The 14936-nt window shown below is 45.8% G+C and overlaps 1 protein-coding gene across 2 annotated transcripts in view; it reads right to left on the minus strand.

Moving 5' to 3' along the window:
- The window catches only part of sdk2b (sidekick cell adhesion molecule 2b), a 264508-nt gene extending 250895 nt beyond the window's left edge, over positions 1-13613 (minus strand). For both annotated transcript variants that reach the window (XM_058406243.1, XM_058406244.1), the window contains exon 1: positions 12771-13613. In XM_058406243.1, coding sequence (XP_058262226.1) covers positions 12771-12828 — 58 coding nt within the window. In that variant the 5' untranslated portion in view covers positions 12829-13613. The remainder of the gene's footprint in view (positions 1-12770) is intronic.
- Positions 13614-14936: the final 1323 nt, after the last annotated feature.

Here is a 14936-nt window from a genome sequence, read left to right on the forward strand (position 1 = left end):
GGTGTAAACTGGGAGGTGTAGACTGGGAGGTGTAATCTGGGAGGTGTAATCTGGGAGGTGTAGACTGGGAGGTGTAATCTGGGAGGTGTAGACTGGGAGGTGTAATCTGGGAGGTGTAGACTGGGAGGTGTAGACTGGGAGATGTAATCTGGGAGGTGTAGACTAGGAGATGTAATCTGGGAGGTGTAGACTGGGAGGTGTAATCTGGGAGGTGTAGACTGGGAGATGTAATCTGGGAGGTGTAGACTGGGAAGTGTAGACTGGGAGATGTAATCTGGGAGGTGTAGACTGGGAGATGTAGACTGGGAGATGTAATCTGGGAGGTGTAGACTGGGAGGTGTAGACTGGGAGGTGTAATCTGGGAGGTGTAGACTGGGAAGTGTAGACTGGGAGATGTAATCTGGGAGGTGTAGACTGGGAGATGTAATCTGGGAGGTGTAAACTGGGAGGTGTAGACTGGGAGGTGTAATCTGGGAGGTGTAATCTGGGAGGTGTAGACTGGGAGGTGTAATCTGGGAGGTGTAGACTGGGAGGTGTAATCTGGGAGGTGTAGACTGGGAGGTGTAGACTGGGAGATGTAATCTGGGAGGTGTAGACTAGGAGATGTAATCTGGGAGGTGTAGACTGGGAGGTGTAATCTGGGAGGTGTAGACTGGGAGATGTAATCTGGGAGGTGTAAACTGGGAGGTGTAGACTGGGAGGTGTAATCTGGGAGGTGTAATCTGGGAGGTGTAGACTGGGAGGTGTAATCTGGGAGGTGTAGACTGGGAGGTGTAATCTGGGAGGTGTAGACTGGGAGGTGTAGACTGGGAGATGTAATCTGGGAGGTGTAGACTAGGAGATGTAATCTGGGAGGTGTAGACTGGGAGATGTAATCTGGGAGGTGTAGACTGGGAGATGTAATCTGGGAGGTGTAGACTGGGAGATGTAATCTGGGAGGTGTAGACTGGGAGCTGTAATCTGGGAGGTGTAGACTGGGAGGTGTAGACTGGGAGCTGTAATCTGGGAGGTGTAGACTGGGAGATGTAATCTGGGAGATGTAGACTGGGAGGTGTAGACTGGGAGATGTAATCTGGGAGGTGTAGACTGGGAGGTGTAATCTGGGAGGTGTAGACTGGGAGGTGTAGACTGGGAGCTGTAATCTGGGAGGTGTAGACTGGGAGGTGTAATCTGGGAGGTGTAGACTGGGAGGTGTAGACTGGGAGATGTAATCTGGGAGGTGTAGACTGGGAGATGTAATCTGGGAGGTGTAGACTGGGAGGTGTAGACTGGGAGATGTAATCTGGGAGGTGTAGACTGGGAGATGTAATCTGGGAGGTGTAGACTGGGAGGTGTAATCTGGGAGGTGTAGACTGGGAGATGTAATCTGGGAGGTGTAGACTGGGAGATGTAATCTGGGAGGTGTAGACTGGGAGATGTAATCTGGGAGGTGTAGACTGGGAGGTGTAGACTGGGAGCTGTAATCTGGGAGGTGTAGACTGGGAGATGTAATCTGGGAGATGTAGACTGGGAGGTGTAGACTGGGAGCTGTAATCTGGGAGGTGTAGACTGGGAGGTGTAGACTGGGAGCTGTAATCTGGGAGGTGTAGACTGGGAGGTGTAATCTGGGAGGTGTAGACTGGGAGGTGTAGACTGGGAGCTGTAATCTGGGAGGTGTAGACTGGGAGGTGTAATCTGGGAGGTGTAGACTGGGAGGTGTAGACTGGGAGCTGTAATCTGGGAGGTGTAGACTGGGAGCTGTAATCTGGGAGGTGTAGACTGGGAGGTGTAGACTGGGAGGTGTAATCTGGGAGGTGTAGACTGGGAGATGTAATCTGGGAGGTGTAGACTGGGAGGTGTAATCTGGGAGGTGTAGACTGGGAGGTGTAGACTGGGAGGTGTAATCTGGGAGCTGTAATCTGGGAGGTGTAGACTGGGAGCTGTAATCTGGGAGGTGTAGACTGGGAGGTGTAATCTGGGAGGTGTAATCTGGGAGGTGTAGACTGGGAGGTGTAGACTGGGAGGTGTAGACTGGGAGCTGTAATCTGGGAGGTGTAGACTGGGAGCTGTAATCTGGGAGGTGTAGACTGGGAGGTGTAATCTGGGAGGTGTAGACTGGGAGGTGTAGACTGGGAGATGTAATCTGGGAGGTGTAATCTGGGAGGTGTAGACTGGGAGATGTAATCTGGGAGGTGTAGACTGGGAGATGTAATCTGGGAGGTGTAGACTGGGAGGTGTAATCTGGGAGGTGTAGACTGGGAGCTGTAATCTGGGAGGTGTAGACTGGGAGGTGTAATCTGGGAGGTGTAGACTGGGAGGTGTAGACTGGGAGCTGTAATCTGGGAGGTGTAGACTGGGAGATGTAATCTGGGAGATGTAGACTGGGAGGTGTAGACTGGGAGATGTAATCTGGGAGGTGTAATCTGGGAGGTGTAGACTGGGAGATGTAATCTGGGAGGTGTAGACTGGGAGATGTAATCTGGGAGGTGTAGACTGGGAGGTGTAGACTGGGAGGTGTAATCTGGGAGGTGTAGACTGGGAGGTGTAGACTGGGAGATGTAATCTGGGAGGTGTAATCTGGGAGGTGTAATCTGGGAGGTGTAGACTGGGAGCTGTAATCTGGGAGGTGTAGACTGGGAGGTGTAATCTGGGAGGTGGAGACTGGGAGGTGTAATCTGGGAGGTGTAGACTGGGAGCTGTAATCTGGGAGGTGTAGACTGGGAGGTGTAATCTGGGAGGTGTAGACTGGGAGGTGTAGACTGGGAGGTGTAGACTGGGAGGTGTAATCTGGGAGGTGTAGACTGGGAGATGTAATCTGGGAGGTGTAGACTAGGAGCTGTAATCTGGGAGGTGTAGACTGGGAGGTGTAATCTGGGAGGTGTAGACTGGGAGATGTAGACTGGGAGATGTAATCTGGGAGGTGTAGACTGAGAGCTGTAATCTGGGAGGTGTAGACTGGGAGATGTAGACTGGGAGATGTAATCTGGGAGGTGTAGACTGAGAGCTGTAATCTGGGAGGTGTAGACTGGGAGATGTAATCTGGGAGGTGTAAACTGGGAGGTGTAGACTGGGAGGTGTAATCTGGGAGGTGTAGACTGGGAGGTGTAATCTGGGAGGTGTAGACTGGGAGGTGTAGACTGGGAGGTGTAATCTGGGAGGTGTAGACTGGGAGGTGTAATCTGGGAGGTGTAGACTGGGAGGTGTAATCTGGGAGGTGTAGACTGGGAGGTGTAATCTGGGAGGTGTAGACTGGGAGGTGTAATCTGGGAGGTGTAGACTGGGAGGTGTAATCTGGGAGGTGTAGACTGGATCTGATTGTTGGCCTCTTTCCTGATAGAAGCTCACCTAAGAGAAGATTCTTTGGTATACACCTGAGTGAACAGGTAGCACCTACCCTCTCAAACCCTCGGTCAGTTTGTTCTCTACACTGGAACAGCTGCATATCAGTCTCAGAGATGCACTAAGCCTCAGGGTAAATTCCCCACTTTTACCCCACAGTTCAGTACAGATTAATAAGGCGGTCACTGAGAGAGCTAAAGGTCTAACAGACACTAAAGGGTTTGTTACTCATTAAAATGACTCACACTGATGTGGACAATAAGGATATTTTGTTGTCATAGTAACATCAAGCCATCATGAATCATGAGGAATTGCACACTATATATTCCACATGTGTACTCTTAAAGAGCAGAATAAACTCTTAAATAAAGAAACCAACTTTATTCTTTCTTTTGTGTCTGTAAAGTCTTGGTTCAGCTTTATTAGTTCTGTAGGCAATATCTACCATGACCCATGATTCACTACAGGGAGAAACGGTCTGACTCCACAACTGACCCCGTTCAACAACATGGAAATAGAGAATAAACATGTTTACTGATCAAAGAACCAAGGAAATGGAGAAAAAACATCTTTATTGATCCTGGGAATTGATGAAAATGGAGAAGAGGCATGTTTAGGGATGAGGAATCTGATGAAAGTGGAGAAGTGTGGTTAGGGATAAGCGATCTGATGGAAATTACGTTATGGATCAGAGTCTGTGTGAAGATGATACTTTGCTCTCCAGCCTTATCTCTAAGCTCTCTAAGTGAGGACGTTGCCTTAGTGAACATGTTGGAGCTAAAACATGCCCCATTCAGAAAGAAGAACAAGGTCATTAGTCTCCTAAACGTCTTTAGAGCTGTGAGCTCATCAGTATGCTAATTAATCACTTAACAAGCGGGAAGTCGATCAATCATGGCCTGCTGACATCACTGCGGTGTAATTAACACAGGAACACTGTCACACTGAGATGGATGAAGAAACATCAATATACACAACAGCCAAGACAATGAGATGCTTCAAAGCTGCTTTTGAGTAACACACTTCTGTACTCCTGCTCATCCAGACTAGATGTAAACAAGTAACACAAAGTGAGGTCTATAAACAGACGCTGCATGAAAAAAGAGCATATAATCATCACATTTTTTTGGTCTCCCTCTAAAGGCGGTAGAAAGGAAAAAGATCCAAAAAAGAAACATCTTTCATAATGAGGAGATTCAAAAACATCTCATTTATTTAGAATTTAGCAGCTCAATGAATATGTTAACAGTTTAGGGTCGTTTCAGTCACTGTGTGTGTTCGTGTGTGTGTGTGTGTTTGTGTGTGTGTTTGTGTGTGTGTGTGTGTGTGTGTCTCGCTCTCTTAACTCTGTCTCTTTGTCTTTACAAAGCCTCTCTGAAGCTTCTCCAGCTCTTTGTGTAGTGTGTGTGTGTTCATAAAGTTACTAAAGAAGTAACTAAAGAAACCCAGTATGACAAAATAAATTACATAATCAAACAAAAAAAATAATCCAAGGATATTTAGAAGGAAAAGAAAAATATAGGACACAGAAAATAAAATAAATAAAAATGAAAAGAGAACACAAGTATAGAACATAGATGCAGGCAGCAATTGAGGGGGCCAAGCACTTTCTTTCCTCACCACTTAACAAAGGAGAAAGACTAAAAGCCACTGGGACCAATAATAACAATGTATTATTGTAATGTTAATAATAATGTAATAACATTTGAAGGTAAAAGGTAAAACTGCAAATTTGTTTCTTAACCTCAGGTCATTCCCTCCATGAATCACCACATAACTGTGGTGGAGGGTTTGTGTGCCTCACTATTCTTAGAATTCCCAAAGCAAACTAGTCCTGGGTGAGTGTCCAGACTAACAGCAAGTCATAGATCCTTATGAAAGCAAAAACAGAACCCTGATACCTCACCCAGAAGAAAGGAGGTTCATCTGTGAGCACCAGGTGGTTGAGAGCTTACCCATGAGGCCTAGCTGGGCATAGCCCAAATAAGCTACTTGTGGACCCACCACCTGCAGGAGGAGTAGTAAGTGTCTGGTGTGGTGTGGATGGTGGCAGTGGACAGCAGTGTCCTTGGCAAACCAATCCCTGGCTACTGAAAATAACGTAAACTTTCTCATTGAAGGAGCCGGAGCTAGAGGGGAGGTGGATAGATACCATTTAGATATAGATATAGTGGAACCAAGCTCCTGGAGAGGGGCTGGACTCTGGAGAAAGGCTGGACTCTATTCTACTCTGGTGTTGCCCTGGGTGAGCAGAGCAGAAGTGGCTGTAAAGTAACACAGCAAAGTTTCCCCTGGTGAACCAGAGGGTGTCTTCTCTTTGGCTTTGTGTCAGGAGACTCCAACTGTGTTTGACTAAAAATTCCTTCAGAGTATACAGCCTTCTTGGAATCCTTGGATAAGGCACTGGAAATTGCCCTCACAGGAGACCCCATAGTTGTTGGAATAATCCGTAAACCCACTGGTGAAACCTGGAGCTAAAGGCATAAGGAAGCCTTTTGAGCTTTTTTTCAGACTCCAGAAGCAGTGGACAGACACCAGCGGGCCAAGTGGAGTACAGCAACGGCAGTTGTGGAAGCAAAAACCTGGAAGTGGCAGGAGTTATTCAGAGTTATTTATAGAGACATTTTTCTGGTATTCGCTTATTCACTGTTCTCAGTGTGTGACAGCAACAATCCCACTCAAGGAGAAAGTGATTTTCGTTCAGCCTCAAAGACATTCTGATAAAACGGCAGGTGACTCAGGAAGAGACGCAGGGATTTACTCATACTGTTTACAGCAGGGATGGAGAACTGGGGACATAGTGGCATGGGGAAAGAAGTACTTTACAGACCACCTGAGTCCAGAAGACATGCATTTCATTAAAGAAGTAAAGTTGGAGGACTTGTCTATCACTAGGTCACTGTGGTCACTGTGGTAGTTAAACATCTGTTTAATAGCAGTGCTCCATGGGTGGATGAGCTTCACCTTGAGATCCTGAAGGCTCTTGATGTTGTCGTGGCTGACACACCTTTCCAACATTGTGTGGAGGTCACAGACAGTGGACACTGGAGAAGTGGTCCCTGTTTTTAGGAAGGAGGGCCAGAAATTGTGTTCCAACGTTTAAGTAACGAGTGAGGGTAATAATGGAACTGAGGCATGATGTACTGGTCAGTGCAGTGTCAGGGGGTATGTGGGTATTGTACCTGTCTGCTGGGGTGAACGGAGAGCAAAAAAGGTGAAGCTATCAATGTCTCCATCATCACCTATGGTCACAAGTGACCAACAGAATGAAGTTGCAGATCTGAGCTTGCTCTTGGGTGTCTGAGTCTTAAAAAGCAGGTGAAGAGCTCGGACATTCAGGAAGTCGCTGCTCTATCAAAAGGAAACAGTTGAGGTGGTTCAGGGAACCTGTCTGAGATGCCTCCTGGACTCCTGTTGAGCAACTCTGCCATCAAATTTGTGTGTTATCAACAAACCCTCCTGTAGATCACAAGCTAAATTTTTTGTAAAATTTTTGCTGATATTCTCGACTCAAATTGGGTGATGGTGGAAGAAAGCTTGTAGGAGAGAAAAATGCGGCACAATGGATGGATGAATGGGAAAAGAGAAGAGAGAGGGAACGTGTGAAGGAGAAAGGAGGAAAAGAAGGAGGAGATTTTTTGCCACATTTCTCTGTTTCAGGCTGATTCAGAGTTCAGAGCGTGACCGTGAGACTCCCACTGAAGAACCTCTACAACATTATAAACCACACACACACGCACACACACACACACACACACACACACACATTTCATAGTTAGAGATATATTTTGTAGATATCAGAGTTAAACTTCACAACAGTGATGAGAGTAAATCAGACTGAAATGAAATATATATATTATTATGGGACGTGTGTGTGTGTGTGTGTGTGTGTGTCATGGCACTATCATAGACTGAATGCCATTCCCTACAAGGAATTCTCCACCATGCTGAATTCAACTACACACACACTCCTACACACACACACACACACAGCCATGATTTGCCACTTCAAATGCTCCCACCTGCCATCAAAGACATAAGCACATTTTATAAACCTATTACACACACACACACACACACACGCACACACACACACCACATGCGCACACACACACACACACATTTTATAAACCTATTACACACACACACGCACACACACACACGCACACACACACGCACGCATGCATGCACACACACGCACACACGCACACACACACACACGCACACACACACACGCATGCACGCGCACACACACACACCACACGTGCACACACACACACACACACACCATACGCGCACACACACACCACACGCGCACACACACACACACATTTTATAAACCTATTACACACACACACACACACACGCACACACACACACCACATGCGCACATACACACACACACACATTTTATAAACCTATTACACACACACACACACGCACGCATGCACGCACACACACGCACACACACACACACACACACACACACACACCACACGTGCACACACACACACACACACCACACGCGCACACACACACACACCACACGTGCACACACACACACACCACACGCGCACACACACACACAGTTATCTTCACCCACAATGCTCTTAACGATGTGTGTGATTAGCCAGAAATGCTAAGGAGACACACTAGTCTCGGCTCATTACTACTGTTTCTCTATATCACTCTGCAGCCTTTCAGCTAACACACACACACATGCTCACACACACACACACACACACACACATGCTCACACACACACACACACACACACACACACACACACACATACATGCTCACACACACACACACACATACATGCTCACACACACACACACACATACATGCTCACACACACACACACACAATAAAGAGACAGAGATAAAAAGGGACAGAGACATAAATCGCTCTTATTGGTAAAATAGACAAAATGGTCTAATTTAGTGCGACAATAGAACAAACCGAAAGAAAGAATGAAAAAATCTAACTAAATAAAGACAAGAACAAACAGAATGACGAGGAGAGAGACCAACAAACATCTACTGACCAACAAACATCTACTGACCAACAAACATCTACTGACCAACAAACATCTACTGACAAAAACCAACAAACAAAGTGCAACTGACACCTGATGTGGAGACCAAGTCATGTCCAAAGAACAACCAACATTTATGAACTGAGAAGAGGTCTAATTACATAGAGCATGAAACACCTCGTTATGGAGAGAATGACATCTCATAGAGAGAGAGAGAGAGAGAGAGAGAGCCCTCATAATGGAGAGAGAGACACCTCATAATGTAGAAATAGAGAGAGAGAGAGGGAGAGACACCTCATAATGGAGAGAGAGACACCTCATAATATAGAAAGAGAGAGAGAGAGAGGGAGAGAGAGAGAGAGAGCCCTCATAATGGAGAGAGAGACACCTCATAGTGTAGAAAGAGAGAGAGAGAGAGGGAGAGACACCTCATAATGGAGAGAGAGACACCTCATAATGTAGAAAGAGAGAGAGAGGGAGAGACACCTCATAATGGAGAGAGAGACACCTCATAATGTAGAAAGAGAGAGAGAGAGGGAGAGACACCTCATAATGGAGAGAGAGAGACACCTCGTAATGTAGCAAGAGAGAGAGAGACACCTCATAATGGAGAGCAACTGACTCCTTGTAATGTAAAGAGAGACACCTCATAATGTAGAGAGAGCTATCTGCAGCCCTACACATTATTTCTTCTCCTCAGCAGACGTCACAGACCCCAGAACACACCCTTCACCACACACTTCCTGTTTATAATTACACCCAGATCCTTCACTCCCTCAGTGTAGAGTGACACACTGATCATTACTGCCATCATTCAGAGCATTTAATCCCAGACAATCTCCAGGAGTTCAGACCAAACCCATCATCTCAGTACATTACATACTGCACACCTGTCTGGAGATATCACTGCATCTTATCTCCTAGAAGATCAGCAGGAGATATAACTCCAGGTGATGAGTACAAACCCATCATTACTGACGATGATGATGATGACAAAGATTAGTGATAGATCCAAAACACCCAGAACATTCAAATATACACAACCTTTCCCCTTTTGGTGGGGGTGGGGGGCAGAGAGAGGGGGACCAAGAATGGGGGGGGGCAGACACAGACAGAGAGAGATAGAGAGAGAGACAGAGAGAGAGAGAGAGAGAGAGATGGAGAGAGAGAGCAGGGTGAAAAGATAACCATGGTGAGGAGACGTTAGGAGAGATGAACAGAACAGATGATTGAAAAAAGACAAATGGTGAAAATGTCAGAAAAAAGAGCACTGAGAATGAAATGAGAGACAGAAAGATTTCTCACACTAAAGAGAAAGAGAGAGAGAATGTGTGTGTGTGTGTGTGTGTGTGTGATTTCTATGACAGTGTGTTACTCTTAGCCGTGACTCAAAAAGGACACATAGTGAGTGTTTAAAACCTGCGACCTGGCTAACTGCCTCACTCTGTGTGTGTGTGTTTGTGTGTGTGTGTGTGTGTATGTGTGTGTGTGTGTGTGTATGTGTGTGTGTGTGTTTGTGTGTGTGTGTGTGTGTGTGTATGTGTGTGTCTTGGCAGCTGTAATCACTCGTGCTATTTTAAACAAGAGCTCTTTTTGCTTAGCGTGTGGGATGTAACCAGCCAATCAGAGTGTTTAAGGAACAGATGAAGGGTTGAAGCTGAGCGCAGCATGAATTAACATCTCACACACACACACACACACACAAACACACACACACACACACATGGATGGTAACACACACACACACACACATGGATGGTAACACACACACACGGATGGTAACACACACACACGCACACACACGGATGGTAACACACACACACACACAAACACACACACACACACACATGGATGGTAACACACACACACACGGATGGTAACACACACGCACACACACACACGGATGGTAACACACACACACAAACACACACACACACACACACACACATGGATGGTAACACACACACACACGGATGGTAACACACATGCACACACACACACACGGATGGTAACACACACACACAAACACACACACACTCAAACACACACACACACACACACACACACAAACACACACACACACACACATGGATGGTAACACACACACACGGATGGTAACACACGCACACACACACACACGGATGGTAACACACACACACAAACACACACACACACACACATGGATGGTAACACACACACACACGGATGGTAACACACGCACACACACACACACGGATGGTAACACACACACACAAACACACACACACTCAAACACACACACACACACACACAAACACACACACACACACACACATGGATGGTAACACACACACACACGGATGGTAACACACGCACACACACACACACGGATGGTAACACACACACACAAACACACACACACTCAAACACACACACACACACACACATGGATGGTAACACACACACACACGGATGGTAACACACACACACACACACACTCAAACACACACACACACACACACACACACAATGTTCAACAGGTCTGAAAAGAATTGAAAAAACCTTGGAAAGGAATGATTTATAATAATTGCAGTAGTTGAGGAACGTTTGTAAACCATCTGAACTGAATGGAGGTGTGATGAAGCAGAGTTAGGGTTAGCATCTTTTATTTTTTTATTTTTATATTTATTAAATATGAATGAGATGTCATATTGTTTACATTTAGCAGATGCCCTTATCCAGAGTGACTTGCATTTTTTCCCATTTTTATACAACTGAGCCATTGAGGGTTAAGGGCCTTGCTCAGGGGCCCAGCAGTGGTAGCTTGGTGGACCTGGGATTAGAACTCACAACCATCTGATCAGTAATCCAACACCTTCACCACTAAGGTACCATAGCCCTGTTTATTGTAGTGTATTATGTGTTTATTGTAGTGTATTATGTGTTTATTGTAGTGTATTATCTGTTTATTGTAGTGTATTATCTGTTTATTGTAGTGTATTATCTGTTTATTGTAGTGTATTATCTGTTTATTGTAGTGTATTATCTGTTTATTGTAGTGTATTATCTGTTTATTGTAGTGTATTATGTGTTTATTGTAGTGTATTATCTGTTTATTGTAGTGTATTATCTGTTTATTGTAGTGTATTATCTGTTTATTGTAGTGTATTATCTGTTTATTGTAGTGTATTATGTGTTTATTGTAGTGTATTATCTGTTTATTGTAGTGTATTATCTGTTTATTGTAGTGTATTATCTGTTTATTGTAGTGTATTATGTGTTTATTGTAGTGTATTATGTGTTTATTGTAGTGTATTATGTGTTTATTGTAGTGTATTATCTGTTTATTGTAGTGTATTATGTGTTTATTGTAGTGTATTATCTGTTTATTGTAGTGTATTATGTGTTTATTGTAGTGTATTATTTGTTAAATGTTGTGTTTAATGATGTAGAATGCTGGAAAAACGAGTTACTTCCTGTTCTTATGTTATAGCAGATATAACCGTCCATCCCCTGGCCAGTCCCTGACCAGTCTCTCTTTTCATTCCTCTCATCTGTCCGTGTGTCTGAGATACAGGCTGTAGATTTGTACCAATGTAGTGTATCTATAAACATCTGTCTTTAATGTGAAAACACACCACATGAGCACACTGACTTCCTGAGCAACTCTTTCACTCCATTTCTCCATTGCTTCAATCGCTTCTTAGAATATCGAGAAAATCACCAAGTTTCCCGCTGTGAAGGTGTCTGAGGTCTGATCTGATCAGTGGGAATCAGACGTGTGTCACATTACTGCAGAAGATCAGACTTGTGTCACTTCATCATGCTGAAAATAATCCAACACCCAATCACCAACAAACATCTGAACAGCTACAGCTTCATACTTGATCTATCTAAAGACAATTCCAGGAGAATTCCAGTCTTTACACGTCTCTCCGCTACACAGCCTCGGGAAAAACGCAGACCTGCAGCCACGATTTCGTGCAAAATATCGAGTCGTGATTTATAGCAAACTATTCACGTCATGTCCACTCAGTAAAAATCCAGTCACTTATACACATGATGGAATGTTTATTTAATATTAAGGGATGTTCAAAGCTTTAAGTGATGCTAGCATTTCTATTGTGGCCACCAGGGGGTGCTGTAGGAATGCAGCATTAACAAACAATCAGTGTAAATAAAATAAATAATATGTATATAGAGATTTTCTTCAGGACATAGGTCAACAGATCCACAGTAAAATGTCACATTACGATAAAAACTGCTGCTAAAGAAACTTAATGAGAATCTAATATCTGTGAGAATCTCAGCACTGATGATCCTGATCATTTTACTGCACTGTCCATCTGAAATGTGTCGAAAAGTTAGATTGATTACACACACACACACACACACACACACTCACACACACACACAGACCAGCATGTCTTACCTTGAGCAGCTCCGTAGTGGAAATGCAGAAGCAGTAAAACACACGTTAGTCTCATCATCTTGTGCTTCTGTCTGCGTATCCTTCACTGTAAACGTGTGTGTGAGTGTGTGTGAGTGTGTGTGTGTGTGTGAGTGTGTGTGTGTGTGTGTGTGTGTTAAATCCAAAAGAGCGGGACTTCCTTACAGTCAGTCAGTGTAATATTCTCCATCACAATTTTATAACTATGATGAACTGATCATTGACAGTAATTACTTCATCATCATCATCATCATCAGGAAGCAGGAGCGGTCACGTGGTTCAGTGCAGTTCAGTATGCAGGTACACTTTTATTGTTTCTTGATGTGTTTGTTATGTCGCTGTGACGTCACCAGATCCGGTTGATCATATGCAAATGTAAATGAATCCCAGCGCGTGCGTCCAGTTTACCAACTTATCCAACATCTCAGAGAGAGAGAGAGAGAGAGAGAGAGAGAGAGAGAGAGAGAGAGTTATTCCTGTGTGTCTCGCGGAAATCTTCAGTTGGTCTGAAACGCATCCGTGTGTAATGAGATATCCTCAGAGGAATCAGACTCCAGACAGCAGAGGAGATCGGATTTTTCCCAGAGATCCCAGGCAACTTTCCTCCTCAGCCGCTTCCCGAACACACACTCAGTTATTCACCATCACGGGTCTCGGTACAAAGAAACCGAGCTGTGAAAAGCGCCGCGCGGTGTGTTCCTCCGAGCGGAAATAAACCTGAGGAGATGGAGAGAAGATGGAGAGGAGATGGAGAGAAAACTCCTGAGTTGATGGAGCTGTGAGCTGGAGCTCCGCCGGTCTGGATATGAAGCTCATGTAGCGGTCTAAAACACACACACACTCACACACACACACACACACACACACACACACACACACACACACACTCATACACACACACACTCTGAGTCACATCGCCATCGTGTGGTGGACATGGAAATGAATCACCAAATTCTTTTAGCTATTCTTCCAAGCCCCAAATATCTTCAATTAAACGACCAAATAATCCTCTGTTGTTGTTTTTGTTACACAATGTTGATTAATTCTCCAGGACAGGTGATCGGACAGACAGGTGATCGGACAGACAGGTGATCGGACAGACAGGTGATCGGACAGACAGGTGATTGGACAGACAGGTGATCGGACGGACAGGTGATCGGACGGACAGACGGACAGGTGATCGGACAGACAGGTGATTGGACAGACAGGTGATCGAACAGACAGGTGATCGGACAGACAGGTGATCGGACAGAGAGGTGATCGGACGGACAGACGGACAGGTGATCGGACAGACAGGTGATCGGACGGACAGACGGACAGGTGATCGGACAGACAGGTGATCGGACAGACAGGTGATCGGACGGACAGACGGACAGGTGATCGGACGGACAGACGGACAGGTGATCGGACAGACAGGTGATCGGACGGACAGACGGACAGGTGATCGGACAGACAGGTGATCGGACGGACAGACGGACAGGTGATCGGACAGACAGGTGATCGGACGGACAGACGGACAGGTGATCGGACAGACAGGTGATTGGACAGACAGGTGATCGAACAGACAGGTGATCGGACAGACAGGTGATCGGACAGAGAGGTGATCGGACGGACAGACGGACAGGTGATCGGACAGACAGGTGATCGGACGAACAGACGGACAGGTGATCGGACAGACAGGTGATCGGACAGACAGGTGATCGGACGGACAGACGGACAGGTGATCGGACAGACAGGTGATCGGACGAACAGACGGACAGGTGATCGGACGGACAGGTGATCGGACAGACAGGTGATCGGACGGACAGACGGACAGGTGAACGGACAGACAGGTGATCGGACGGACAGACGGACAGGTGATCGGACAGACAGGTGATCGGACGGACAGACGGACAGGTGATCGGACAGACAGGTGATCGGACGGACAGACGGACAGGTGATCGGACAGACAGGTGATTGGACAGACAGGTGATCGAACAGACAGGTGATCGGACAGACAGGTGATCGGACAGAGAGGTGATCGGACGGACAGACGGACAGGTGATCGGACAGACAGGTGATCGGACGAACAGACGGACAGGTGATCGGACAGACAGGTGATCGGACAGACAGGTGATCGGACGGACAGACGGACAGGTGATCGGACAG

The sequence above is a fragment of the Hemibagrus wyckioides genome, linkage group LG13 (assembly GCF_019097595.1).
Source record: "Hemibagrus wyckioides isolate EC202008001 linkage group LG13, SWU_Hwy_1.0, whole genome shotgun sequence".
NCBI lineage: Eukaryota > Metazoa > Chordata > Actinopteri > Siluriformes > Bagridae > Hemibagrus > Hemibagrus wyckioides.